Raw genomic sequence first — 25,576 nt, 5'->3', positions numbered from 1 at the left:
TTTTTTATGTAGTTTATAACTAAACACAATCTCACAATACTTTTATGAGAAATAAAAAATAAATCAACTTCCTGAAACAATTTTCAATAAAAAAATACGATTTTAAAAAAATAGAAAATATTTTTTTTAGTTAAATTATTTCCTAGACCATCTGTTTTGAGAATAATCCTAGAGTATGGTTGATCATTCAGTCGGTTTGGTCTAAAACCTGACCAAACTGAATAGAACGAAAAATTGAATTATCATTTTTTCTTTGATCGAACCAGAACAAAGTTGTATTACGGACCAACTGAACCGAACTCGAATGGTTCGATTCGGTCCGGTTTTGACGGACGGATCGATTTTTTTTCAAAATGATACTTGTACTAAAAATTAAACAAAAAATTATAAAATTTAAAATATAATTAATGTAATGTGATATTTAGAAGTTCTAAAAATGTATAAATACAATTAAAATTAAAAATTAAAATGATAATTTTTAAGATATCTGTAAAATATATATATAATATAAAATTATAGTTATTATGATTTGGTCTATTTGGTCCGGTCGAAATATTTTTTTTAAAAAAACAGGATCTAATCAAATTTTATTTCGATTTATTCGATCTGAACTGAATAAACCGAATTTTTGAAAATTAAAAACCGAACCGAAACAAATTAGCACGATTCAATTTTTCAATTTCAATTCAGTTTTGCTTAGCCCTCTCTGGGTGTTGACCCCAAAGGTCACTTTTTTGATTCAAATGGCCCTCAATGTCACTTTCTTAATAATTGGCCCTAAATGTCACTCCAAAACGGAGTTTCGGTTGAAGTTTTTGTTATTAATAAAAAATGCAATTTCGTTTTTCGTGTTCAATATTTTTTTTAAAAAAAATTTGAAAACGCAACTTCAATTCGAGTTTATGGGGGCAAAACGCAACCTCAGGATGAATTTTTCATATTAAATCATTTTGGATTTGCGTTTTATTTCATCCTGAGAAAAATTCAGTTGGAAACTGCGTTTTTACGAAAAACTAAGTTTGAAACCCCGTTTTTATATCTGTAAACTAAAGATGAGACTGCGTTTTTGACCGAAACAATTTCTGAAATTGCGTTTTCATCCAAAACACAGTTTGAAACCACATTTTTAAACAAAAACACAAAACGAAACTGCGTTTTTCTTTAATTTTAAAAAATAAAAAATTGTTATAAAAAAACTCAACATGAAACTGCGTTTTTCGTTTATTTTGAAAAACTTTAACCGAATCTCGTTTTGAATTTACATTTGGGACCAATAATTTAAAAACAATATTAAAAGCCATTTGACTCAAAAAAGTGACATTTGGGCCTCTCCCTTATTCCAAACACCTTATACATTTTCGATCCCCAAAATACCTAAACCAAAATGAGGACACTACAAAAACGCACTCGCACTCAAACACGTGGCCCAATTAATAAGCATCAGCCTAAAATCCAATTTGGACCCATAAATTTAATCCAACGGCTCAAATCAAAATCAAGAAACCCCTCACTAAATCCAACGGGTAGGGCACAACTTACGCCCTATATCCATTTGAACCCATACCCAAAGTCCGAAACTCGATTTAGCTCAAAACAAATTACACAATAATAAAAAAACCCTAATTTCCCCAAATTGAAATCAATTCAATTATAATCATGAAAGGAACGAAACGATTGGGCGTCACCGACTCAAATTCCGAGAGCAACGATTCTTTTGTAACTATTATTTCTCACAATCTTGATGTATTCTATTCAATTGTCCTTTGTTGTATGTATGTGTGTGTATTTTAAGCATTTAATGTAATGTGTGTCAGTGTGTGTAATTTGAATTTTGTTTTGTTGCGTTTGTTTTAATTGGTCTGATAATTATTGGGTGTTTTTTTTTTGTTTTTGAAATTAATGTTTAAAGATTCTGACTCGAGCTAGAATTGTAATTGTAGTTTGTATTATGTGTGTGTGATTTGATGGTGTTTGATATGTTATTTTAAGACATTGTGTGTTTTTTCTATTGAACAGTCTCAGAGTAAAAAATTGTTAGTAGGAAGTGAGTTTGATATTCATAGAGCACAGCCTTCGCGGAGACAACCTCCGTCGCTTGACCTGAGACGAGCTGAGCTATCTAGACAGCATGTCAGAGCTCTCAATACCCAATTTGCAAGGTTTGTTCTTTCTGTGTAGCATATGCACCTATTTTCGGTGCAAGTCATTGGTTAACCGCAATGAATATTTATATTGGATTTTTTTAATACTTGTCGTAATGGTGATTTCCGTTTTGATTTTTGAACTATATTCAGTATGAGGCAGGTCGTGGTGATATATTAAGTATCCTTTTTTCAGATATCTGATGTGCAACGTTTTTTCGTTAAATGTATATGTATACTAGCTTTTATCAATTATCATTGAATCCAGTTGAGTTCTCGCATTATTCGTGATTTCTCTTTTGAGTATTACTGGCAGTCCTTAGCATTCGAATCTCTATCAGCATACTCAGTCTATGGTTTTCCTGAATTTGGATTATCTATATTGTTATCTGTCATCCATGTTTACACGTGTCATTGTACGGCTGGGTCCAAACATTTATTATCAGTATTGTTATATGTCATCTATGTTTACACATGTGTCATTATACAGCTGGGTCCAAACACAGTTACAAAATTACCCCGATGAGCTTTGGGAAGATGGAGTCCAAGACTATAGTAATCATGCTTCAAACATAATGGTAGATTCTAAAATCCTCAAATTCTATATTGAAGTAATGTTGTCCTAAGTGCTTGTAAATTGCAGTTATGCTTTTCAACCATTATTCACCAGCTTCATTTTTATTATTTTTTAATACTTTCATCCTTGAAGGTTAAATTTAGTGATGTTGTTGACTGGCTTAAGGCGAAGTCCGCAACAGCAGAAAATCCGTCTGCATCGGAATCCCAAAGTGCTCCAAAAAAGGTTCTTAAAGACAGCAATAAGAATTCGTTCTTCGGGATTCCTCCAGCTAGTACAAGTGCAAGCGTTTCTGCCTCATGGGGCAATCCCAGTCAAAAGAATAATGTTTCGGAAGGTAAGGATAATAATGAGATAAAGACTAGTTTGGAGAAACCGGATATTGCTCCTTTTGGAAATAGTGCAGGCTTCCCTGTATCTTGGGGAAATTCTGTTCCAAACAAACTCTTTCCTGAAAGTAAAGATACAAACCAGAAGGAATCATTAGAGAAAACTGGGAGTGGCCCTGCTGCTGTGAGTTCAGCCTTTGGGATGACATGGGGGGCTCCTGTTTCAAATAAGCTTGCTTCAGAAGATAATAATAGCAATGGGATAAAAATGTTCTCCGAGAAACCAGGGACTGTTCCAGCGAGTACAAGCACAGGTTTTGGAATGTCGTGGAGCTCTGCACCTATGTTTGGAAGTCAAACTTCTTTTTCATTTGGTATGTGTTACCTAGTAGATTTTCCTATATAATTTTCAGCCGTCACTAGACCATTAATTCAAAAGTCAGTACTAATTATTCATTATTATTTTATTTTTTAACAACAAATGATTTTGTTCAATGTTTACTAGTTGGATTACTTCTGTGCTTGTAGAAAATCCATGTGATACATTAAGTATTTAGTCAAAGTTCATATTCTTGTTGTTAATGGTACTCCCGGAAAATTGTTATCTTTTTAGAGGATAATTATATCCAATAAATATTATGCTTTTTCAGGTGGTTCTCGAATCGTGGTATTATTTTTTATAGTCGCGTATGTCATATTCATTCATTGATATAATTACAGAAGTCTTTTTCCTTAAGGAGTAAAAGAGTCACATGAGCAAATTATTCTTTTGTATAGAAGTGTGTGTATATATATATATTATTAACAACCTACAGAACTGCAAACATTGCAGTTCAGCTTTATTAAGACTAATGTTATTGAATTAATTGATTTTAATTTATTTTTTTCAGGAAACCAAAACATAGCTCCTGTCAACCATAATGTTTCGAATGACACTGAGGGCGGTGGTAAGTTATGAATCCTTTTTAATACCACACTTTCTTATCATATCAGCATATCGAATTTGAGTTGATTCATGGTGGATTGTGTTATATTGCAATTTGGTTGTCAGAAGTATGTTGCAATTTCTGTTTGTTCAAAAGATAATGTGTGAAGTTCTATCACAATGTTTATACGCATTGCACATTCAAAGACTCGGTGCAGGGTTTAGGGAGGTTCGGAAGTATGTGACGTACTTTTGTCTCCAAAGAGCTTGCTTCTAAGATCTAACTCCACAAGTGGCTGACATCAATTTTCGTTCTCTTCGAGTATTTTATTTGTTCTGGACCATTTTAGAAGAGACCTCTCATGATCTGGGGGTGGCTAATGCCTTTTGAAGTATAAATTAAATAGAGACACGGTTACTTAACCGGTTATGGGCTTTACTTGTTTAATGGCCTTTCGAATGAGCAAACACCTCGATAATCACTTCTCTTTTTTACATCCTCAAGCTATTGAAACTTCTTTATTTTGGGGACAACTAGATATAAATATTACTTCTAAGCTGTGTACTGTGTCTTGAGGTATTATCAACTAGTCAATGTTTTATTAAAATCATGTGTGTATTACTCCCTTCGTCCCACCCATTTATTTACATATGAGTTGGGCACGGATTTCAAGAGAAGAGAGAAGGCAAGCGATGAAAAGTGGATAACGTGGGCAACTAGAAAATAAAGGACTATAGATTTGAAAAGGTGGAGGGACGTGGTGGGTGTAGTAGTTTTTTTATATTGTTAACACTTTACTACTCTTGGAAATGTAAAGAATTGGAAGTGACATTCCAGAATGGATAATGTATGAAATTCGTTAAGACGAAGGGAGTTTACAAATTGCAGTACATTGAATTTATTTATGTTACGTTTTGTTTTTCAATTTGATTGTCACAAACTCTTAAACATAGATCTGAGCCTCTGATATGTCCGGTGATTTTTTTGTGTGTGTAGGTCCAATATATTGTATCACTATGTTTTTTTTTTCAATTTTTGATTGTCACAAAATCATAATGTTACTCATAGATCTTAGCCTCTGATAACTGATATGTCCGGCGACTTCTTTTTTGTGTGTGTTGGACTGTTGGTCCAAATATATTGTATCTAAACAGTACCCCACTTCACTTGAAGTAAAAATTGTTAACACTGAAGTGTGCCAAGTGCTGTTATCTTGTACTTGGTTCAGCTTTCCATGTGTAATGTCATGCGGCCTAATCTGAGAACAAAAAAAAATCAAAGCAATATTTAAGTTTGAAAGCTGTTGGTTTTAATCTGAGATGTGCCAAGTACTACTGTAATCTTATGCTCGGATTAGTTTTCTTACGTGTCACATCATACGGGCTAATCTGAGAACAAAAAAAACTTAGGGAATTTTTAAGTTTGGAAGCTGTGGTTTTAACCTGATATGTTCTAATTTTACCAGATTATTTGATGCTAAAATTTACATTGAAAGTTGAATTCCTAAGACAGGGGTATATTATTAAAATATTACTTTGCAGATGATGATGTGGAGCAGCCAAGCAGCCCGTCCGTAAAAAAAAGTGAAGAGAAGGGTGTTACTGTGGTACATGAAATGAAATGCAAGCTTTATGTTAAGGTAATTTCATGATTTGTTCTGTAAAAAATCATGCACTGCCTTATTTTACCATGTCAATTGCAAGAAAGTGAATGAAATCATGAGTAATAAACCTAATTTTTGTTGCTTACTATTGTGGTTCTTGTTCTGGATACTCCGCCTTTGTGATAGATTGAGTTTAAATAGCAATGGTCAAGTTTCTGAGTTTGCCACATTGAAATGTTTCTTTAACAATGTACACATTATACCTGCATGGATGCTTCAGTCTGAATAGCTTAAAGTTAAGTTTTAAATCTCATATAATTGAATAGTGTCATTCACAGAGTTCGCGTCCTTGACAAAGAGGACTATGAGTCACAAAAGCTGAATATGCATAATATTTTCTTAGTTAGCTGATTAAAAATCGTCACGTATCGAAGTTTGGTTTTCACGTAATTTTAATATTGTATATGCGTGGTGCTTTTAGTTAAATCACCTTTTGCCTAAGACATATTATTTAGTGCTTTCATTTCATGCCAATTGTCTATTCAGTCAACCGATCCGGCAGATAAAGATACATGGAAAGATAAAGGCACTGGCCAATTATCTATCAAGTGCCAAGAAGGTGTTAGCAAGGGAACTAAAGAATCCAAACCAACAATTATTGTTCGAAATGATGTGAGTTTTTTTTTAAATCATGTTCTTAACATAATTTGTTTGAAAGCTTTAAATGTGCAACAATAACTTTTATTTATTTTTTACTTGTATTGTATAGTTATCAATTATGCCCATAGATCTCTACTGTTTCCATGTTGAAAACCCATTGTATCTGCCTAATTATTTTGATATTAAATTTTTATGACATTTTACCTAGTTGATTGTCCTCAAGATGTTAATTTAGGGTGTTACTCAGTAATGATTATAAATTGTTCTAATTGCAGGTAGGGAGAATATTACTTAATGCATTGTTGTATCCAGGAATCAAGACAAATTTGCAGAAAAATTCAATAGTAGCAATTTTTCACACTTCGGTAATGCATCAATCCACACTTCTGTCTGCTTTCTATCCATGTAGCTATTTTGTATGTACATACAACTTTAACATTTTTAAGAGTGACCATACGAGTCGTTTCGTGTTCTTAAACAGAAATTATGTTCTGGTTATTGTAGGAGGATGATAATAATACTAATGTTGTAGCACGGACATTTCTGATAAGAGCAAAGACAGAAGATGATCGAAATAAGTTGGCGTCAGCCATCCAAGAATACGCGCCGGCAGCGTGAAAACAATACCAAATACCAAGTCTGTTGTACTTTGCAATCTGACTCCTTATGATTGTACTGATGCTTGCTTTGCCCTGGCCCCCTGGTGCAGTTTTCTTAGACATTTCAATTTTATACGAGCACATTATGTTTTGAAGGGGTCCAGTGTTGGGGATGTTTGTATCCATACATGTCAAGATGATTTATACATCATTTTTAAAAAACTGTTGCAGTTATCTAGAGAGGAAAAGAAAGCAATTTTTATGCAGTACATAAACATATAGTTTTGTTGTTTGTAACTTATTATGTGCAGCAAGCTATATAGTAAAAATAGTTCTGAATTTATGATTTTACATGAAAGTAACTTGCTTGATTTGCTGAAAATCTCAGTTAAAATCTCAAGACCCGTGATGATTTTTATACCTTGTATATGTAAGAAACAAAGAAAATGGAATTTAAAAGTTAATTTATGCAGAAAATAAACATTTAGTTTTGTTGTTGGTCAAAATGTGCTGATAATGTACTTTTTCGGTCTCATCCAATTGTTTACAAATTTTTTCGATGCTCGACACATATTTTAAAATTAATATAAATAATTCTTTCATAATATATTTTTGAATTTTTCTTTTTTCTTTTTTCTGATATTAAATTTTGAACTAATTTTTATTCAGGAGAAAAAAATTTAAAATTATTTAGGAAATTATATTTTAAAGAAGTTTTAAAATACGTAACGAATTCCCGTTTCCCAATATATACCATGTATAGAGGTACCAGCAAATTATTTGAACTTTAGTTTGACTTGTATATTACTTAAATACCATGCATAAAGGTACCAGCAAATTATTTGAAATTTAGTTTGACTTGTATATTACTTAAATACCTATAGTTCTAGGGATTTTCTATGGTGTGACCAAAAGTACTGAATAGTAACTAACTCTCATATAAATGGACTGTTCTTGTTGTTGGTTGAATCACATCAATTTCACCAATAAAAAAAGTCCATTTTTATTGAAGTTAGTGACTAATGTGTGCCCTTGGACACACGTTAGAAAGACCGATAGTTCTATTATCTAGGTTCTTTACGAGACTAGTCGAGTATTTTATTTTAAAAATCTGTAATCAGAAGAGAGTCGATTAAAATATTTCATGGATATATTTTAATATTTTAATTATATTTATTTTAATATTTTTATTCTTTGAGTGAGTATATTTATATATAAATATATGTACGTATACATATATATCATAACATAAGTGAGAAATTACCAAAAATATTACTTTTCTAAGTTTTGTTTGTAATTTTATTATATTTTGATTTTTTTTTGGCAAAAATACAGTTTTCAACCAAAAGCAATCATATCTGCAACTTCTTTTACATTTTTTGAAAAATGACTGATTTTTTTTGTTGCATTTGAGATTATATTTGATTGTAAAATCGAATTTTGGCAAAAAAAAATTAAAAATTCGTAATCTTACAAAATAAATTCAAAAAACGTATTTTTTTTCAAAAAATCTCTTATGTAATTTGTAGTTAGTTAAATCTATTCTATTTTATATATAATTGTTTATTGACGAATCAGATTGATTAGTTACTTTGTAGGGATTAATCTATCAAATCGAAAATTTATAGGATCATGACTTTACCTATCAAAATGAATTAAGTTTAAATGGTGTCTCTTGGGAGCTTAGTATCACTCTTTCAACATTGTTAGAGAAAAAAATTGAGCAAAATCGAGCTCTTAAATATTAAATTGCATAAAAATCTGAAAGAATATTAAGACGCGTGAATTTAAAATTCTTTGGATTTTCGTACATTTCTCAAGAAATAAATTGGATCAAAGATTTAGCAAAAAAAGGTACAATGACACTACGAGATTCTGAGGTAATAATGTACCATTATTTCGATGCCTCTGATGCTAACTTTTGAGATAGAATATATGAAAAGAGAATATATTAAAAGTTAGTGATAGTTTATATTAGTGAATGCCCAATAAGATGAGCCCAGGGTCCAATAAAGAAAGCTCAGAAAGCACCCAACATCAACCCTGGAGAGTCCAGGACGCGTGGTAATATCACTACCGTTCAGGTACCCCGGATCCAGAACATTCCTACGGTCCGGATTCGGCAGTACATCGGCTCATCCTAGGCGTCCACACGTCCGACAGTCCAAAAGACACACCTACAGTCCAGATCAAAATGTGCAAACCCCTAAACCCTAGTGGGAGGCCTATAAAAGGCAGGACAAAAGGAAGGTTACAGGTTACACTCTCTCTCATATACACACATATGCACACACCACAATAATCTCGTATAATTCCCGTTTTGCCCCTTTCTCCTCCAAAACCCTTTCTCATTCTCACGCTGGAGGTGCCGCGGGGACGCCACCCCCCTCCGGTTCTGTTTTGTAGGTTCCCGAACTACAGCTACACCGCTCGCCGCCGTTATTCTTGTCAAAACGGAGTGTGAATCCGAGCCCACCAAGGAGAAGCCCCGGGGTGAATAGGGATTATCATTGGCGCTAGAAGGAGGGGTCGAACCTGCGACGCCCTCCAAACCCGGGTCAGAAGTTTGGGGTCCACACACACACCTTATTTATAACCTGCTTATAACAATAATAAAGATAATAATAATATGCAGTGACCCTACTTACCAACTACCATGGATCGCAACATGTTAAATATGCACACAAGCCAAACACATCTACTTATATTACAAACCGTTTAAATCCCAACTATTCAAACTCAGAACTGAGTATTAAAAATTATTACAAACTTTTACAAACTTAAATTATCCCAAAAGAAGCCTACTAGCTCAACTTGATCAACCTGTACCCCTTGCTCTCGCGCTGGACTGGGGATCCTCGCTACCAACTGGTTCCTTTTAAACTGGAAAAGAATATAAACAACATCACACAAATGAGCTAACTAGCTCAGCAAGTCACAATGACAAAACTGAGAATAATGATCATCAGGCGAACGATGGATTATGATTTAGATTGGATATTATAGTTTCATTTTAAGAAAAACCAAGGTTAGGCTGATGATCAGTCACGCACTAACCCCGAACAAAGCACACAGCACTGCTCTAACTACTGGATCCAAGGCACACATTGGCCTAACTTGACCATTATATGGTCTGATCACGAATATGGTCCACAATTTTATAAAAATAATCAAATTCTAACATAATAACAGAATAAACAATAATTAACAATAAACAGAATCATTAACAACATTGAGTGTTCAATAATGAAAGGGTTTCAATCTTCGTAAGGATCAATAAGGAAATTTCAAAGCTTGGATGCTGGGTAAGGAAAGAATTGGATAACAAAGGAAATGACATTTCAAAGTTTCAAGGATTTGGTCTTTCAAAGCATAAGATACAATGGTTTGAGTATGTAGGTAATTCAATTCAGTGTATGGTATTTAGTTTGTATGTATTTGTGGAGTAGTATCGTATATTTGTGGTTCATATCTGGGTATACCATAATCAATGGTCTAGAAAGAATCAGGTTTACGGCTCAAGATCAATAGCTGGATTCATGGTTAGGGTTCAGTGCTTCAAAACACTTGTAATATAAAACAGGACTATCAATCACTATAATATCTCGAGAAAGTTCAGAACACTTGCTTAGTATTAGCTTACTACACTGCACTCGCTTCCAATCACAATCGTCTTACTCCTCAACTACCTGTTTCACTTTCCTACGTTTTGCCTCTTCTGCTCACATATCATAAGCATCTATCAATATTCAACTCATATGATTCTATTCAATACATACTCCTATCTACCCTTCATTTTACCCAAATCCGATTAACGGATTGAAAGTTACGCAATAAACATGTAAACATTGAATATACGGACCGACAGTCAACCAACAAGTCACATATAACACATAACACGTCACATAATCAATGATATCTCATTTATAAAGAAGTCTCGGGTCATAAATAGGCTTTCGGTTACTTAAAATGATTTTCAAAACATTTTTTCGGAATTAAAACGGGTCGTTGGATCAATTTCGGAATAATAAATAGGGTTTGGTTGGCCAATTCTGGCTTCAAAACAATTTTATAATAATTATCGAGCCTTGGAAATAATTTAGATTAATATTTTAAAGCTTGAAACTATTTTTCGAGATTTTAAAATTATTTTTAAATAATTAAATCTAATTAAATAATTAATTAAAATCAATTAATAATTAATTAAATCAATTAATCAATTAATTTTCGAATTAATTGACCAATTAATCAATTAAAAATTAACTGAAATTATTTAACTAATTAATTCAGATTTATTTTTGAATTAAAAATAATTTTTGGAATTAAAATAATAATTTTCAGAATTTTCAGAAATTAAAACGAATTTTTATAATAAAAATAAATAGGAAATATGATTTTTGAATATTTTTAAAACAGGAATACAACTTTTGCAAACTCTGGAAAGTTCAGGGACTGAACTTCATCGTTTTCAAAAGTCAGGGTACTAAACTGCAATTTTCCAGCCCTCGCTGGAAAACAGTCGGGGTTCGCCGAAGAACTCGACTCTGGCATCCTCCCATCACCACAAACTCCAGATTACATCTACAATTTACCAGGAATCTAACCATACTCTTTAATCACAGAGACAACCCCTGAATAGGCCGGAAAATAGTCGAGAAGTTCGCCGGTTTCCGGCGAACTCGACGTAAACTTCAAAGGACAACTCCCTTCTCTACAGACCTCGTTGATTTGTGAAACTTGTACGACTAGATTGCAAATTTCACAGAGAACACAACTCACTATACCACAACATCTATCTATCCCGAAATAAGAAACCCCCAAATTTCAATTAAGAACATTCATACGGGTTATAAACCCTAATTTCATAATTCGAAAATCAAACTCAATTTTGAACATGTTATTGAACTCCAAATCAGACGTATAATATATCAAAATCATCAGAAAAACAAGCTCTACAACATGCAATCATCAAATTATACAAACAATCATTCGAACAAAAATTCATATTTTTAGTAAAATTAATTCGAAAATAAATAAAAATATAGAAAATAAACCTTGATTTCTGCAGGTGTATTGAAAGGCATATGTCATAGCCTATTTGTTTATTCGAGGTTTTAACTCAACTCAAATAAGGATGTAACAAGTAAATAGTGGTTCTATCGTCAGAGAGATCTCTCAAAGTAACATATGTCAAAGGATTAAGTAACATTGTTCGTCTACAGACTTGAGGACTTAATTCACTGAAAGAAGCTCAAGAAATTGATCAAGCCTCAGTGATATAAATTAAGATTGTGGATTTAATCAAGTGACAGAGATTTCGTCAGCGTATCAATTAATTACAAGGATTTAGTATGAAGAAAATCAAGAGTATCAAAGTCAAGGCTTGAAGAAACGTCACGGAAGTTAGTCACTCATGAACCAGACAGTACATCGAGTGTCAACATTGAAGTGGTGCAATTGATTCATAATTGACAGTGATTTTCAGAAGATTTTCAGAAGTATGGTTGCTGCTCAAGATTAGTATTAATTCTCTATTAATTAATTAAGTCATATAATTTAATTAAGAGAATAAATTAAATCTGCAAAGATTAATTTATTGATTAATTGAATTAATTGATTAATTAATTCAGAATTATTATTTGATTAAAATCTGTTTTAATCCAGCAAGACTATCTTTTGTATTAGCAAGACAATCGGTATGACAATCAATAGTCATACCGAAAGTCATGCTAGTTCATTTAGATTGTCTTGCCGAAAGTTCTATCAGTTCACTGGATAGTCCTACCGAAAGTCCTACCAGTTAAAAGGATTGTCATGCTAAGCTAAAAGGATTGTCTTGCCAGTTAAATCAAGGATTGATTTAATATAAAAGAACTGAAGCTGATTTTCAATAGAAGCAGTGCATTGAATATCAAACACAGAAGAACACAGAACAGAGAAAAACAACAGAGAAATTATTGCAAATTCACAGATCATTTATTTCTAGTATTTATTGTTAAATCTAATCCACTAGAAATCCTTTTCTTGTTCTTGTGTAACTATCTAGCGGATCAAAATCCTTAGAACTTAATCTTAAATTGTATTTAGCATTTGATCCTTTTTATTACAAAAATAGAAAAAGTTCATGTCGAATTTATTCTAGATTTGGAATAATTTATTTGAGATTAATCTCTTGTAAACGATACCGTTGTTGTAACACCTTTCAAGTTTAATAATAGTTTTATTTAACTTGAATTTTGTTTCACTTTTTTATTCCGCATTTTATTCGATTAAACGGTATTGTTTGTATTTAACCCCCCTTCTACAAACATATTGAGACCTAACATGTATGGATCACAGAATCTGATAGAGCTTTTCAAGACCTTCAAATCAGTTACTCGAGCTTTCCAAACAAAGATCAATAACACCTCCAAAAGTTGGTTTGATTCTTGGAAGATTATATGAATATAAGATTTTTCTCTGGAAAATTATATAATTATCTGTCTATAAATGATTTTGATACGAAATAGAATACGGTAAAAGGCTATTTATATTTACAGAAAATTAGTATCCCGTTGGATCATTCCGGATATAAAACGGTACGTTTATTTATAAAAACTGATCCAAACAGTATCGGTTTTCGGAACAGTTATCCAGATCAGTACAATTTGTACTGCGATCTTGGTCTCAGCGCCTGGTTACACGTATTACGAGGTGATAATTGGGATAGTTTAATAAAAAGCTCCCGTTTATCAAAAATACGAGTTTTATTGATTTATCGAAACGAATATTGTATCGAAAATGTTGCGCCGGAACCCGCGTAGGACAAACCGTACACCAGATCGAAAAAGTCGAAACGTGGAATATGCTCGGAATATTACAATTAGGTTAGGAAGGAGTTCTCAAAAGAGTTTCGGGTTTCAAAAATGTAACAACGGATGACGTCGGTTGGTTCCCGTTTTTATAAAATAGATTTTAAATACTCGGAAAAAGATTTTATAAATTTCTTATGATCCTTGTAAATCCATAAATCAACATAAAAATAATTAGAAAGATATGACAATTATTTATATTTTATTTTGGACATATAAAAATTAAAATACTCAATTAATAATATTTTCAAACATCCAAACGCATTTAACACTTAACAATTAGTTCACAGAATAGATACTGAACACATATATTAAGCAAAAATAATTACACGATATATCCCGGATATTACATCCTTCCCCCTTAAAAGGATTCTGTCCTCAGAATCTCTTAAGAAAACAAATGAGGGTACTTTTCTCTCATATCACTTTCTAACTCCCAGGTTGACTCTTCAACCTTTGGGTTTCTCCATAATACTCTTACTAGCTTTACCACTTTATTCCTCAATACTTTTTCTCTTTCCTCTAGAATCTCTATCGGACTCTCTACATATGACAAATCGGTCTGAAGCTCTATTGGCTCATATTCTATTACATGTCTGGAGTCTGGATTATACTTCTTAAGCATAGATACGTGAAAAACATTGTGAATGTGCTCCATGTGCGGAGGTAACGCTAACTCATAAGCTACTTTGCCAACGCGCTTTAGAATCTCAAAAGGTCCGACATATCTTGGGCTCAGCTTCCCTTTCTTTCCAAACCTCGCTAGTCCTTTCCACGGTGATACTTTTAATAATACCAAGCTTCCTTCTTCAAATTCCATGTCTTTCCTTGAATGGTCTGCATATTTCCTTTGACGGTCTTGTGCTACTGTCAATCTCTTCTGGATAATTTCAACAACTTCCTTTGTCTGCTGTACCAATTCAGGTCCAAGTATCTTACTTTCTCCTACTTCGTCCCAATATACTGGAGATCTACATTTACGTCCATAAAGGGCTTCATAAGGTGGCATTCCAATACTGGCATGATAACTGTTGTTATAAGCAAACTCTACGAGAGGTAAATGCTCGTCCCAACTTCCTTTGAAATCAATAGCACAAACACGTAACATATCCTTGATTGTCTGAATCGTTCTTTCACTTTGGTCGTCCGTCTGGGGGTGATAAGTCGTACTCATATTCAGTCTTGTTCCCAAACATTCTTGAAAACTTTTCTAAAATCTTGAATTAAATCTTGGATCTTGATCAGATACGATCGACACAAGAACTCCATGACAAACAACAATTTCCTTCAGGTACATATGGACCAACTTGTCGAGTGAAAATCTTTCATTTATAGGCAGAAAATGAGCTGACATGGTAAGTCTATCCACTATAACCCAAATGGCATCATGATTAGCCCTTGCCCTTGGTAATCCAACTATGAAATCCATGGCAATATGTTCCCACTTCCATTCTGGAATTTCCAATGGCTGTAGCAATCCACTTGGTCTTTGATGTTCAACTTTAACTCTCTGACATATATAACATCTGCTAACCCATTCCGCAATTTCCCTCTTCATATCTGGCCACCAATAACTTTCCTTTAAATCTCTGTACATTTTGGTACTCCCTGGATGGATGGAATATCTTGAATTATGTGTTTCCTGTAAAATTTCATTCTTCAGCTCCGTTACTGGTGGAATCCAAATTCTAGAAGAAAACCTCAGAATACCTTGCTCATCCTTTTGCGTGCATAATTCCTCACCTACCAAACAATTTATATCTTGATCCATTACATCTTCCTGACACTTCTTTATTTTCTCTAGCAACTCCGGCTGAAAAGTCATACTGTACACTCTTGCTTCATTAGGCCTGCAAACTTTAATTTCCAATTCCAGTTTCTGAAATTCCTTATATATCTCTTCAGGTACTGATAACACATTTAACTTTTCCTTCCGACTTAACGCGTCTGCTATAACGTTCGCTTTACCGAGATGATAATTAATCAAGCAGTCGTAATCCTTGATCAATTCTAACCATCTCCTTTGCCTCATATTAAGTTCCTTTTATGTGAACATATATTTCAAACTTTTGTGATCTGTGTAAATCTCGCACTTTTCTCCATACAGATAATGTCTCCAAATTTTCAAAGCGAAAACTATGGCTGCTAGCTCTAAATCATGAGTAGGATATTTCTGTTCGTGTGGTTTCAATTGCCTTGACGCATATGTAATCACCTTATCATGCTACATTAGAACACATCCTAGTCCTTTCTGAGAAGCATCGCTATAAATTACAAAATTCCCTTGATCGTCTGGAAGTGACAAAACAGGTGACGTGATTAATCTTCGCTTTAATTCCTGAAAACTTTCTTCGCATTTGTCGCTCCATATAAACTTTTCATTCTTTCGTGTAAGCTTTGTCAATGGTGTTGCAATCCTTGAAAATTTTTGAACGAATCGATGATAATATCCGGCTAATCCCAAGAAACTTCTTACCTCGGTGGGTGTTCTCGGTCTTTTCCAATTTGTAATTGCCTCGATCTTTGCTGGGTCCACTTTGATCCCTTCGTTACTAACTATGTGTCCTAAGAACTGAACCTCCTATAACCAAAACTCACACTTCGAGAATTTAGCATATAATTTCTTTTTCCTTAAAATCTCCAAAGCTGTTCTCAAATGTTCCGCATGATCCTCTTCTGTTTTTATATAAATTAAAATATCGTCTATAAACACAATAACGAACTTGTCCAAATATTCCTTAAAAATTCTATTCATCAGGTCCATAAATGTTGTCGGGGCATTGGTCAATCCAAAAGATATCACTAAAAATTCGTAATGTCCATACCTTGTTCTGAAAGCTGTCTTTGGTATATCTTCTGGCTTGATCTTCAGTTGATGATATCCCGATCTTAAGTCAATTTTGGAGAAAAACTTGGCTCCCTTCAATTGGTCAAACAAATCGTCAATTCTGGGTAACGGATACTTGTTCTTGATTGTAAGCTTGTTGAGCTCCCTATAGTCGATACACAGCCTCATGCTTCCATCTTTCTTCTTGACAAATAATACCAGGGCTCCCCACGGGGATACACTGGGTCTGATTACTCCTTTCTCTAACAGCTCTTGCAATTACTTCGCTAGCTCCTTCATCTCAACGGCCGCCATTCTAAACGGGGCCTTGGATACCGGTTCTGTTCCAGGTGCTAAGTCGATTGCAAACTCAATTTCTCTTTCTGGAGGAAGTCCTGGTAACTCATCGTGAAACACGTCTGGAAATTTATTCACTACTGAAATATCTTCAAGTTTCGCTGGCTCCTGACTCCTATCAATCACATATGCCACGAAATGCTCGCATCCTTGTCGTAATAACTTCTTTGCTTTAATCATCGTTAAGAACTTCTTTATTTGTTTCTGACCCTTGAACGTTACCATTCTTTCGTCTGGCGTTTTCACCATTACCTTCTTATTTTGACAATCTATCTGGGCATCGTGCTTAGATAACCAATCCATTCCTAAGATAACGTCAAATTCTCCTAACTTAAATGGTATCAAATCTACACAAAACTTACTACCAGAAATCTCAATCTCACAATTCCCACAAACTTGATTAACAGATATTCGTTCTTGATTTGCCAATTCCACAGTCATTATTTCATTTAAATACTCAACTGGATAATTTAACTTACTAACAAAATCTTGTGAAACAAATGATCGAGTTGCTCCCGAATCTATTAACACTTTGGCACATAAAGAATTCAAATTAAGCGTACCTGCCACGACATCCGTATCCTGGATAGCAACCATCACAGACATGTCAAAAACTCTAGCCCTTGGAGTCTCATTTACTGCTGGGGTAGATCCTATAATCCTCAATGCATTACTGACTGGGGTTGGGGTCTTGCAATCCCTGGCTATATGTCCGGGCTTTCCACATTTAAAGCACGTAAATCTAATGGCTGGAACCTTCACTGCTGGATTCCGGATAGGCTGAACCTTACTTGCTGGTTCTCTTGCTGGCTGATTTCGGCACTCCCTCGAATAGTGCCCTTTCTGGTTGCATTTGAAACATACCACATTCAACTTATTAGAAACTCCTTCATGCTTTTTTCCACATACTTGACAATCGGGAAAAGTTAGTCTCAACTGATTCGGCTGATTTGCATTAACTGGACGGTTGCCCTGGCCTCCGTTGCCTGCATTCTGTCTCTTGAAATTAAAATTTCTTCCTGGCTGAAATTTGTCCTTCTTAAAATTTAGAAACTTCCCTGGTTGTGACTGACCCTCATTCCCTTCAAATCTCCTTTTCTTGCTTTCCTTCTCCTTCTGTGACATCTCACTCTCTGTCTCCACGATCATAGCCTTCTGTACTACTCCTGCATAGGTATCCAATTCAAAAATGGCTACCTTCCCTCTGATCCATGGTTTCAAACCTTGCTGGAATCTCTTACCCTTCTTCCTGTCAGTATCCACATACGTCGGCACATACCTTGACAATTCCTCAAACTTACTCTCATAATCTGTCACCGACATGTTTCCTTGCTTTAGTTCTAAAAACTTCAACTCCATCTGATCCTGGACAAACTGAGGGAAATACTTTTCTAAAAACAATTCCTTAAATCTCCCCCAAGTAATAACATCTGTACCTTCCAATGTCTTCACCATCTCCCACCAATAGGTGGCTTCATTCTTCAGATAGTAACTTGCAAACTCAACCTTTAGCTCCTCTTTCACTTTTACTAAGGCAAATGCCTTCTCTATTTCCTTTAACCAAACATTTGCTTCAATCGGCTCTAAGGAACCCTTGAATTCTGGTGGGTTTACTGCCTGAAAAGTTTTGAAAGTTACCTGGGGATTGGTCGGTCTTTGTTGTTGTTGTGCCAGGTGAACTGTTTGTTGGGCCAAGATTTGAAGAATCTGGGCAATTGCTGGGTCTATGGGTCCTGGTTTCACATTCTAGTTTGTATCATCTTGGTTGTTATTGTTGTTATTGGTTTCTTCATTCTGGGTGTTGGTGCGGGTATTTCTTCTAGGAGGCATTTTTCTGTAAAGAATCAAATAACCTATTTAGCTTTTGAATCAAATTCTTTGTAGAAAAGAAAAGTTTTGTAAAACAGAAATATCTTATTTTTGGAAACAGTTATAACTAAGTAAATTGCATGCTTCTTTATAGAATATAAATAATTATGAAAAACAGGGTACATGGTATCACAGGGGTATAACTGGTGCAATAAATAAGGTAAAGTAAAATAAGTGCAATAAAGTAAATGACAGTGCTGGAAAGGAAAAGGTACTGATATATATAGATCAAAAGTTTTAGGTAGTACAAGCGTAAAGACGCTTCGGAAGTAAAAGCAAAAGGGTACAACAACCTACTCACTAGTCAGCATAGCTAGTCTATAAATACAACTCAAAAGTTTACTAATACACACTACACACTACTGTACATATTACACAACCATAACAACACTGCTCAGTATCTCTATCTCTGGATCTCTGACTCATGGCAAGTCTGGACCTCCAATCTCCTCAAGCTCCTCTAGAACCTACTTAGCCCACTCCACTAAGAAATCAGGGGTGATGTCCTCATGTGTAGCCTCAGCAATCCTCACAGCAGCTGCTCTACGAAACACCTGGAGCCTCTCTCTAAATCGTCTCTCACCACCCCCAACCTCTCTAGTACGCATAATATGTAGTAACTCCTGAATCTGACCCTGTAGGAATCGCTGCTCCATAAGGCAAGCCTCAAACTGATGATATGGGACATGATAAGAAGAGAACTGGAAAGGTACTCCTGTAACTGAATGGCCAGTAAGGCCTGAATCAGTAGGTGGGGGTCCTCTGATAGGCGGCCTCATGCTTGGAGGTGGAATAGCTTGCAGTGGTACGGGCTGCAACACAGGTGGAGGTAGAATAGCCAGTATTGGTGGAACAACAGGACGTGGATCTGATGGTACTCCAACGGAAGGCTCCGAGTGATCAGCTGGTACGGGGATGAAAGAGTCGGCCATTCCCATTATCCTAGGCTTGTGTCAGTGACTTATAACATGTAGCTCTGATACCAAACCTGCGACGCCCTCCAAACCCGGGTCAGAAATTTGGGGTCCACACACACATCTTATTTATAACTTGCTTATAACAATAATAAAGATAATAATAGTATGCAGTGACCCTACTTACCAACTACCATGGATCGCAACAGGTTAAAGTATGCACACAAGCCAAACACATCTACTTATATTACAAACCATTCAAATCCCAACTATTCAAACTCAGAACTGAGTATTAAACATTATTACAAACTTTTACAAACTTAAATTATCCCAAAAGAAGCCTACTAGCTCAACTTGATCAACCTGTACCCCTAGCTCTCACGCTGGACTGGGGATCCTCGCTACCAACTGGTTCCTTTTTAACTGGAAAAGAATATAAACAACATCGCACAAATGAGCTAACTAGCTCAGCAAGTCACAATGACAAAACTGAGAATAATGATCATCAGGCGAACATGGTTATGATATCAAGTGAACAATGGATTATGATTTAGATTGGATATTATAGTTTCATTTTAAGAAAAACCAAGGTTAGGCTACTGATCAGTCACACACTAACCCCGAGCAAAGCACACAATACTGCTCTAACTACTGGATCCAAGGCACACATTGGCCTAGCTTGACCATTATATGGTTTCACCACGAATCTGGTCCACAATTTTATAAAAACAATCCAATTATATCATAATAACAGAATAAACAATAATAAACAATAAACAGAATCATTAACAACATTGAGTGTTCAATAATGAAAGGGTTTCAATCTTCGTAAGGATCAATAAGGAAATTTCAAAGCTTGGATGCTGGGTAAGGAAAGAATTGGATAACAAAGGAAATGACATTTCAAAGTTTCAAGGATTTGGTCTTTCAAAGCATAAGATACAATGGTTTGAGTATGTAGGTAATTCAATTCAGTGTATGGTATTTAGTTTGTATGTATTTGTGGAGTACTATCGTATATTTGTGGTTCATATCTGGGTATACCATAATCAATGGTCTAGAAAGAATCAGGTTTACGGCTCAAGATCAATAGTTGGACTCATGTTTAGGGTTCAGTGCTTCAAAGCACTTGTAATATAAAACATGACTATCAATCACTATAATATCTCGAGAAAGTTCGGAACACTTGCCTGGTATTAGCTTACTACACTGCACTCGCTTCCAATCACAATCGTCTTACTCCTCAACTACCTGTTTCCCTTTCCTACGTCTTGCCTCTTCTGCTCACATATCGTAAGCATCTATCAATATTCAACTCATATGATTCTATTCAATACATACTCCTATCTACCCTTCGTTTTACCCAAATCCGATTAACGGATTGAAAGTTACGCAATAAACATGTAAACATTGAATATACAGACCGACAGTCAACCAACAAGTCACATATAACACATAACACGTCACATAATCAATGATATCTCATTTATAAAGAAGTCTCGGGTCATAAATAGGCTTTCGGTTACTTAAAATGATTTTCAAAACATTTTTCCGAAATAAAACGGGTCGTTGGATCGATTAAGGAATAATAAATAGGCTTCAGTTGGCCAATTCTGGCTTCAAAACAATTTTATAATAATTATCGAGCCTTGGAAATAATTTAGATTAATATTTTAAAGCTCGAAACTATTTTTCGAGATTTTAAAATCAATTTAAATAATTAAATCTAATTAAATAATTAATTAAAATCAATTAATAATTAATTAAATCATTAATCAATTAATTTTCGAATTAATTGGCCAATTAATCAATTAAAAATTAACTAAAATTAATTAACTAATTAATTCAGATTTATTTTTGAATTAAAAATAATTTTTGGAATTAAAATAATAATTTTCAGAAATTAAAACGAATTTTTATAATAAAAATAAATAGAAAATATGATTTTTTAATATTTTTAAAACAGGAACACAACTTTTGCAAACTCTGAAAAGTTCAGGGACTGAACTTCATCGTTTTCAAAAGTCAGGGTACTGAACTGTAATTTTTCCAGCCCTCGCCGGAAAACAGTCGGGGTTCGCCAGAGAACTCGACTCCGGCATCCTCCCATCACCACAAACTCCAGATTACATCTACAATTTACCAGGAATCTAACCATACTCTTTAATCACACAGACAACCCCTGAATAGGCCGGAAAATAGCCGAGAAGTTCGCCGGTTTCCGGCGAACTCGACGTAAACTTCAAAGGACAACTCCCTTCTCTACAGACCTCGTTGATTTGTGGAACTTGTACGACTGGATTGCAAATTTCATAGAGAACACAACTCACTATACCACAACATCTATCTATCCCGAAATAAGAAACCCCCAAATTTCAATTAAGAACATTCATACGGGTTATAAACCCTAATTTCATAATTCGAAAATCAAACTCAATTTTGAACATGTTATTGAACTCCAAATCAGACGTATAATATATCAAAATCATCAGGAAAACAAGCTCTACAACATGCAATCATCAAATGATACAAACAATCATTCGAACAAAAATTCATATTTTTAGTAAAATTAATTCGAAAATAAATAAAAATATAGAAAATAAACCTTGATTTCTGCAGGTGTATGGATCACAGAATCTGATAGAGATTTTCAAGACCTTCAAATCGGTTACTCGAGCTTTCCAAACAAAGGTCAATAACACCTCCAAAAGTTGGTTTGATTCTTGAAAGATTATATGAATATAAGATTTTTCTCTGGAAAATTATATAATTATCTGTCTGCAAATGATTTTGATACGAAATAGAATACGGTAAAAGGCTATTTATATTTACGGAAAATTAGTATCCCGTTGGATCATTCCGGATATAAAACGGTACGTTTATTTGTAAAAACTGATCCAAACGATATCGGTTTTCGGGACAATTATCCAGATCAGTACAATTTGTACTGCGGTCTAGGTCTCAGCGCCTGGTTACACGTATTACGAGGTGATAATTGGGATAGTTTAATAAAAAGCTCCCATTTATCGAAAATACGAGTTTTATTGATTTATCGAAACGAATATTGTATCGAAAATGTTGCGCCGGGTCCCGCGCAGGACAAACCGTACGCCGGATTGAAAAAGTCGAAACATGGAATATGCTCGAAATATTACAATTAGGTTAGGAAGGAGTTCTCAGAAGAGTTTCGGGTTCCAAAAATGTAACAACGGATGACGTCGGTTGGTTCCCATTTTTATAAAATAGATTTTAAATACTCGGAAAAAGATTTTATAAATTTCTTATGATCCTTATAAATCCATAAATCGACATAAAAATAATTAGGAAGATACGACAATTATCTATATTTTATTTTGGACATATAAAAATAAAATACTCAATTAATAATATTTTCAAACATCCAAACGCATTTAACACTTAACAATTAGTTCACAGAATAGATACTGAACACATATATTAAGCAAAAATAATTACACGATATATCTCGGATATTACAGAACCTCCGACCCTGTGGTGCTCGTACCTGCTACTCCTACTCCATCCAGTAACTCAGAATGCCACTCCTCTGTAAGTACTTCACTCACGATCTCCCAGATCTACTTTTACCCTGAGCTCGTTTTCTTTTGAATATTGTTAATAGATGCTCTTTAGCCCCGCTATTTGTAACGTTGTATTACAGCGTATCTTGGATCTAAAGTATCTATTTTAGTACTCAAAATTACGAGTTATATTACTGTAAATTTGTGGCATTGTTAAACAACCATGACGTCAAGTAAGAGCAAGGTCGCTGTTTCCGCTTCTTTCCTTCCACCTCCGCCCCCACCCAGGGACGGAGAGATGGAAGATGTGGATGAAGGGCTACCCATAACCCAGACTCCCTCTCAAAATCTCCAACCAGGGGATCAGAGACTAGTCATCGAGAAAGCTGCTCATAAGCATGCTGGAACTTCAGCCAACCCCTGGGGGGACATGACCCTGGATCATATAGGAGCTACGATGGACCTGTGGAAGGAAAAGCATAATGCCGAACCTGAAACCCCCCCAGGGGATCAGGAAGAGCGGTTCGGAGAATCCCGGGGATCCGTCTTTGATCGGATTGCAAAGAACTTCAAGAAGCCCTCAGACGATGCCCGGGATGAAAACAAAAGTGCTTCCCTTCGGGAGAAAATTCGGAAAGAAGAAGAAGCCAAAGCCAAAGAAATAATTGAAAAGAGAATCCGGGAAGAAGAAGCAAAGTTGAAAAGGAAGTTGCACTGAATTCATGTTTCTTCGGATTCGGAGCCCGAAAAGGAGTCCAAACAAGAACAAATGGCCCGGGCTCTTCGTGATCTTAAGAGAAAGGTGGAAGGCGATATGGAAGTGGGTGCGGAGGCTACCCCGTTCACCAAAAAGTTAGAATCCACCCCCAGAGAATTAGGGCTCAAGCACTTCAATTTCGACTCCTTTGATGGACTAGCGGACCCCGAAGAGCATCTGAACTACTTCGAACAAATCTCCAATATTTATGATTACAGCGACCTCATCAGATGTCGCTTCTTCGCATCGACACTCAAAGGGGGAGTGCAGAAATGGTTCAGCCGGATTCCATCCCGGAGTGTTGATTCCTGGAAAGACTTCCTTGAGATATTCTTAAAAGGTTCAGGTCTAACCGGATGAACGAGCTACAAATGTGCCTGGAGACAATCCAACAAAGAAGTAATGATTCCCTTCCCGAATTCATTAAAAGATTCCATGAAGCAGTCAATCAACTCTCCATCTTAGAAGAAAAAGAAGCAGTAAACATCTTTCGGAGAAACTTGCATCCAATATCCTGCAAAGGATATGTCAAGGATTTAATTCACAGAGAACCCCAGAGCCTGGCATCTGCCTATGCATTGGCATCAAAGTTCATAAAGGAAAATGATTTTCTCAAGTTGATGAAAATAACCGGAGAATATATGATGATGATGAGTCCCCGGAGCGTCGCTCGTTGTCCCGGAAGGACAAAAGATACAAGCTGGATAGACAGGCCAATTATATTCAACAATCACGGGGAACCCCACCCCGGGAGGGTTACGCCGAACAAAGGAAGAATGAGAGAAAGCCCAAGGCCAAAAGAGAACCCAAGCCGGAACCAGAATGGACGCCCCTCAATCGGCCCCGGGCCGACATTTTGCGTGAAGTTAAAGGTAAGACATTCTATTATCCGCCAAAACCTTTACTTGCACCTCCCGAGAACAGGACTCTGGAAAAACATTGTGGCTATCACGAAGATCATGGTCATAACACAAAAAACTGTTTCTCTCTCAAAATGTTCATAGAAGATCAGATCAAGAAGGGAAACATGAACCAGTATCTTCAAAGGAGGTTGAACGATAAAGACAGGGCCCCGGGAAGCGGCATAAATGTGGTAAATGTTGTCTTTGGGGGCACGGCTTCTTCGCTCCGGAGCCCGGACCTGGATAATGATGTGATGATGATCCAACCTTTGGAGGATGAACCAATCTACTTCTCTTACTCTGATTATGAGGGACTCAATATGGATCACAACTTGGCCTTGGTGGTCACCCTGGATGTCGCTAATAATGAGGTAAAAAGAATTTAGCTGACAATGGTTCCTCTGCTAATATTGTATTCGAGCACACACTTAACAGGATGGTGCTCGGACACCTCCGAATGGACCCCTGTCTTGAAGATCCCTTGTATGGATTTAAAAACATAATGATTCCAATCCGGGGTGTTATTTATTTTCCGATTACCTTTAGGACTGCACCCCAGCAGGTCTCTCACGTAATGAAGTTCTATGTGATAAGTGCAACCTCATCGTACAATTTGATCCTTGGAAGACCTACAATCACCAAACTCAGGGCAATCCCCTCAACAATTCATTTAAAGCTCAAATTCCCGACCCCAGGATGTACTGGAGAGCTAAGAGGAGATAAAA

At 35.4% G+C, this 25,576-nt stretch overlaps 2 protein-coding genes across 3 annotated transcripts; both read left to right on the top strand.

Moving 5' to 3' along the window:
* The first annotated feature begins 1,541 nt into the window (after positions 1 to 1,541).
* On the top strand, positions 1,542 to 7,186 carry LOC141667488 (uncharacterized). 2 transcript variants are annotated; one of them, XM_074474007.1, is made up of 9 exons: positions 1,542 to 1,743; positions 2,017 to 2,159; positions 2,632 to 2,719; positions 2,851 to 3,421; positions 3,938 to 3,994; positions 5,515 to 5,612; positions 6,123 to 6,248; positions 6,512 to 6,601; positions 6,741 to 7,186. In XM_074474007.1, exons 1-9 carry the CDS (start codon positions 1,657 to 1,659, stop codon positions 6,852 to 6,854), a joined length of 1,374 nt encoding a protein of 457 aa, XP_074330108.1. In that variant the 5' UTR covers positions 1,542 to 1,656; the 3' UTR covers positions 6,855 to 7,186. The 2 variants fall into 2 exon arrangements, with proteins under 2 accessions (XP_074330108.1, XP_074330109.1); XM_074474008.1 differs by having other exon boundaries at positions 1,544 to 1,716.
* Positions 7,187 to 23,961: 16,775 nt separating this feature from the next.
* LOC141665413 (uncharacterized) lies at positions 23,962 to 25,237 on the top strand. The gene is made up of 2 exons (XM_074471397.1): positions 23,962 to 24,295; positions 24,567 to 25,237. Exons 1-2 carry the CDS (start codon positions 23,962 to 23,964, stop codon positions 25,235 to 25,237), a joined length of 1,005 nt encoding a protein of 334 aa, XP_074327498.1.
* The last annotated feature ends 339 nt before the right edge of the window (positions 25,238 to 25,576 follow it).

Source organism: Apium graveolens, chromosome 6 (assembly GCF_009905375.1).
Source record: "Apium graveolens cultivar Ventura chromosome 6, ASM990537v1, whole genome shotgun sequence".
Lineage (NCBI taxonomy): Eukaryota > Viridiplantae > Streptophyta > Magnoliopsida > Apiales > Apiaceae > Apium > Apium graveolens.
Note: the sequence above shows the minus strand (reverse complement) of the source record. Positions and strands in the feature narration are given on the sequence as shown.

What these genes read in the sequence shown, in the direction of transcription:
- LOC141665413 (XM_074471397.1), top strand. Translation starts at nt 23,962, where the DNA reads ATGGCCCGGGCTCTTCGTGATCTTAAGAGAAAGGTGGAAGGCGATATG. An exon ending in GATATTCTTAAAAGGTTCAG is followed by an intron (nt 24,296 to 24,566) that starts GTCTAACCGGAT and finishes GATTTTCTCAAG; the next exon opens with TTGATGAAAATAACCGGAGA.
- LOC141667488 (XM_074474007.1), top strand. Translation starts at nt 1,657, where the DNA reads ATGAAAGGAACGAAACGATTGGGCGTCACCGACTCAAATTCCGAGAGC. An exon ending in TCAAACTTCTTTTTCATTTG is followed by an intron (nt 3,422 to 3,937) that starts GTATGTGTTACC and finishes TATTTTTTTCAG; the next exon opens with GAAACCAAAACATAGCTCCT. An exon ending in TAGCAATTTTTCACACTTCG is followed by an intron (nt 6,602 to 6,740) that starts GTAATGCATCAA and finishes TGGTTATTGTAG; the next exon opens with GAGGATGATAATAATACTAA.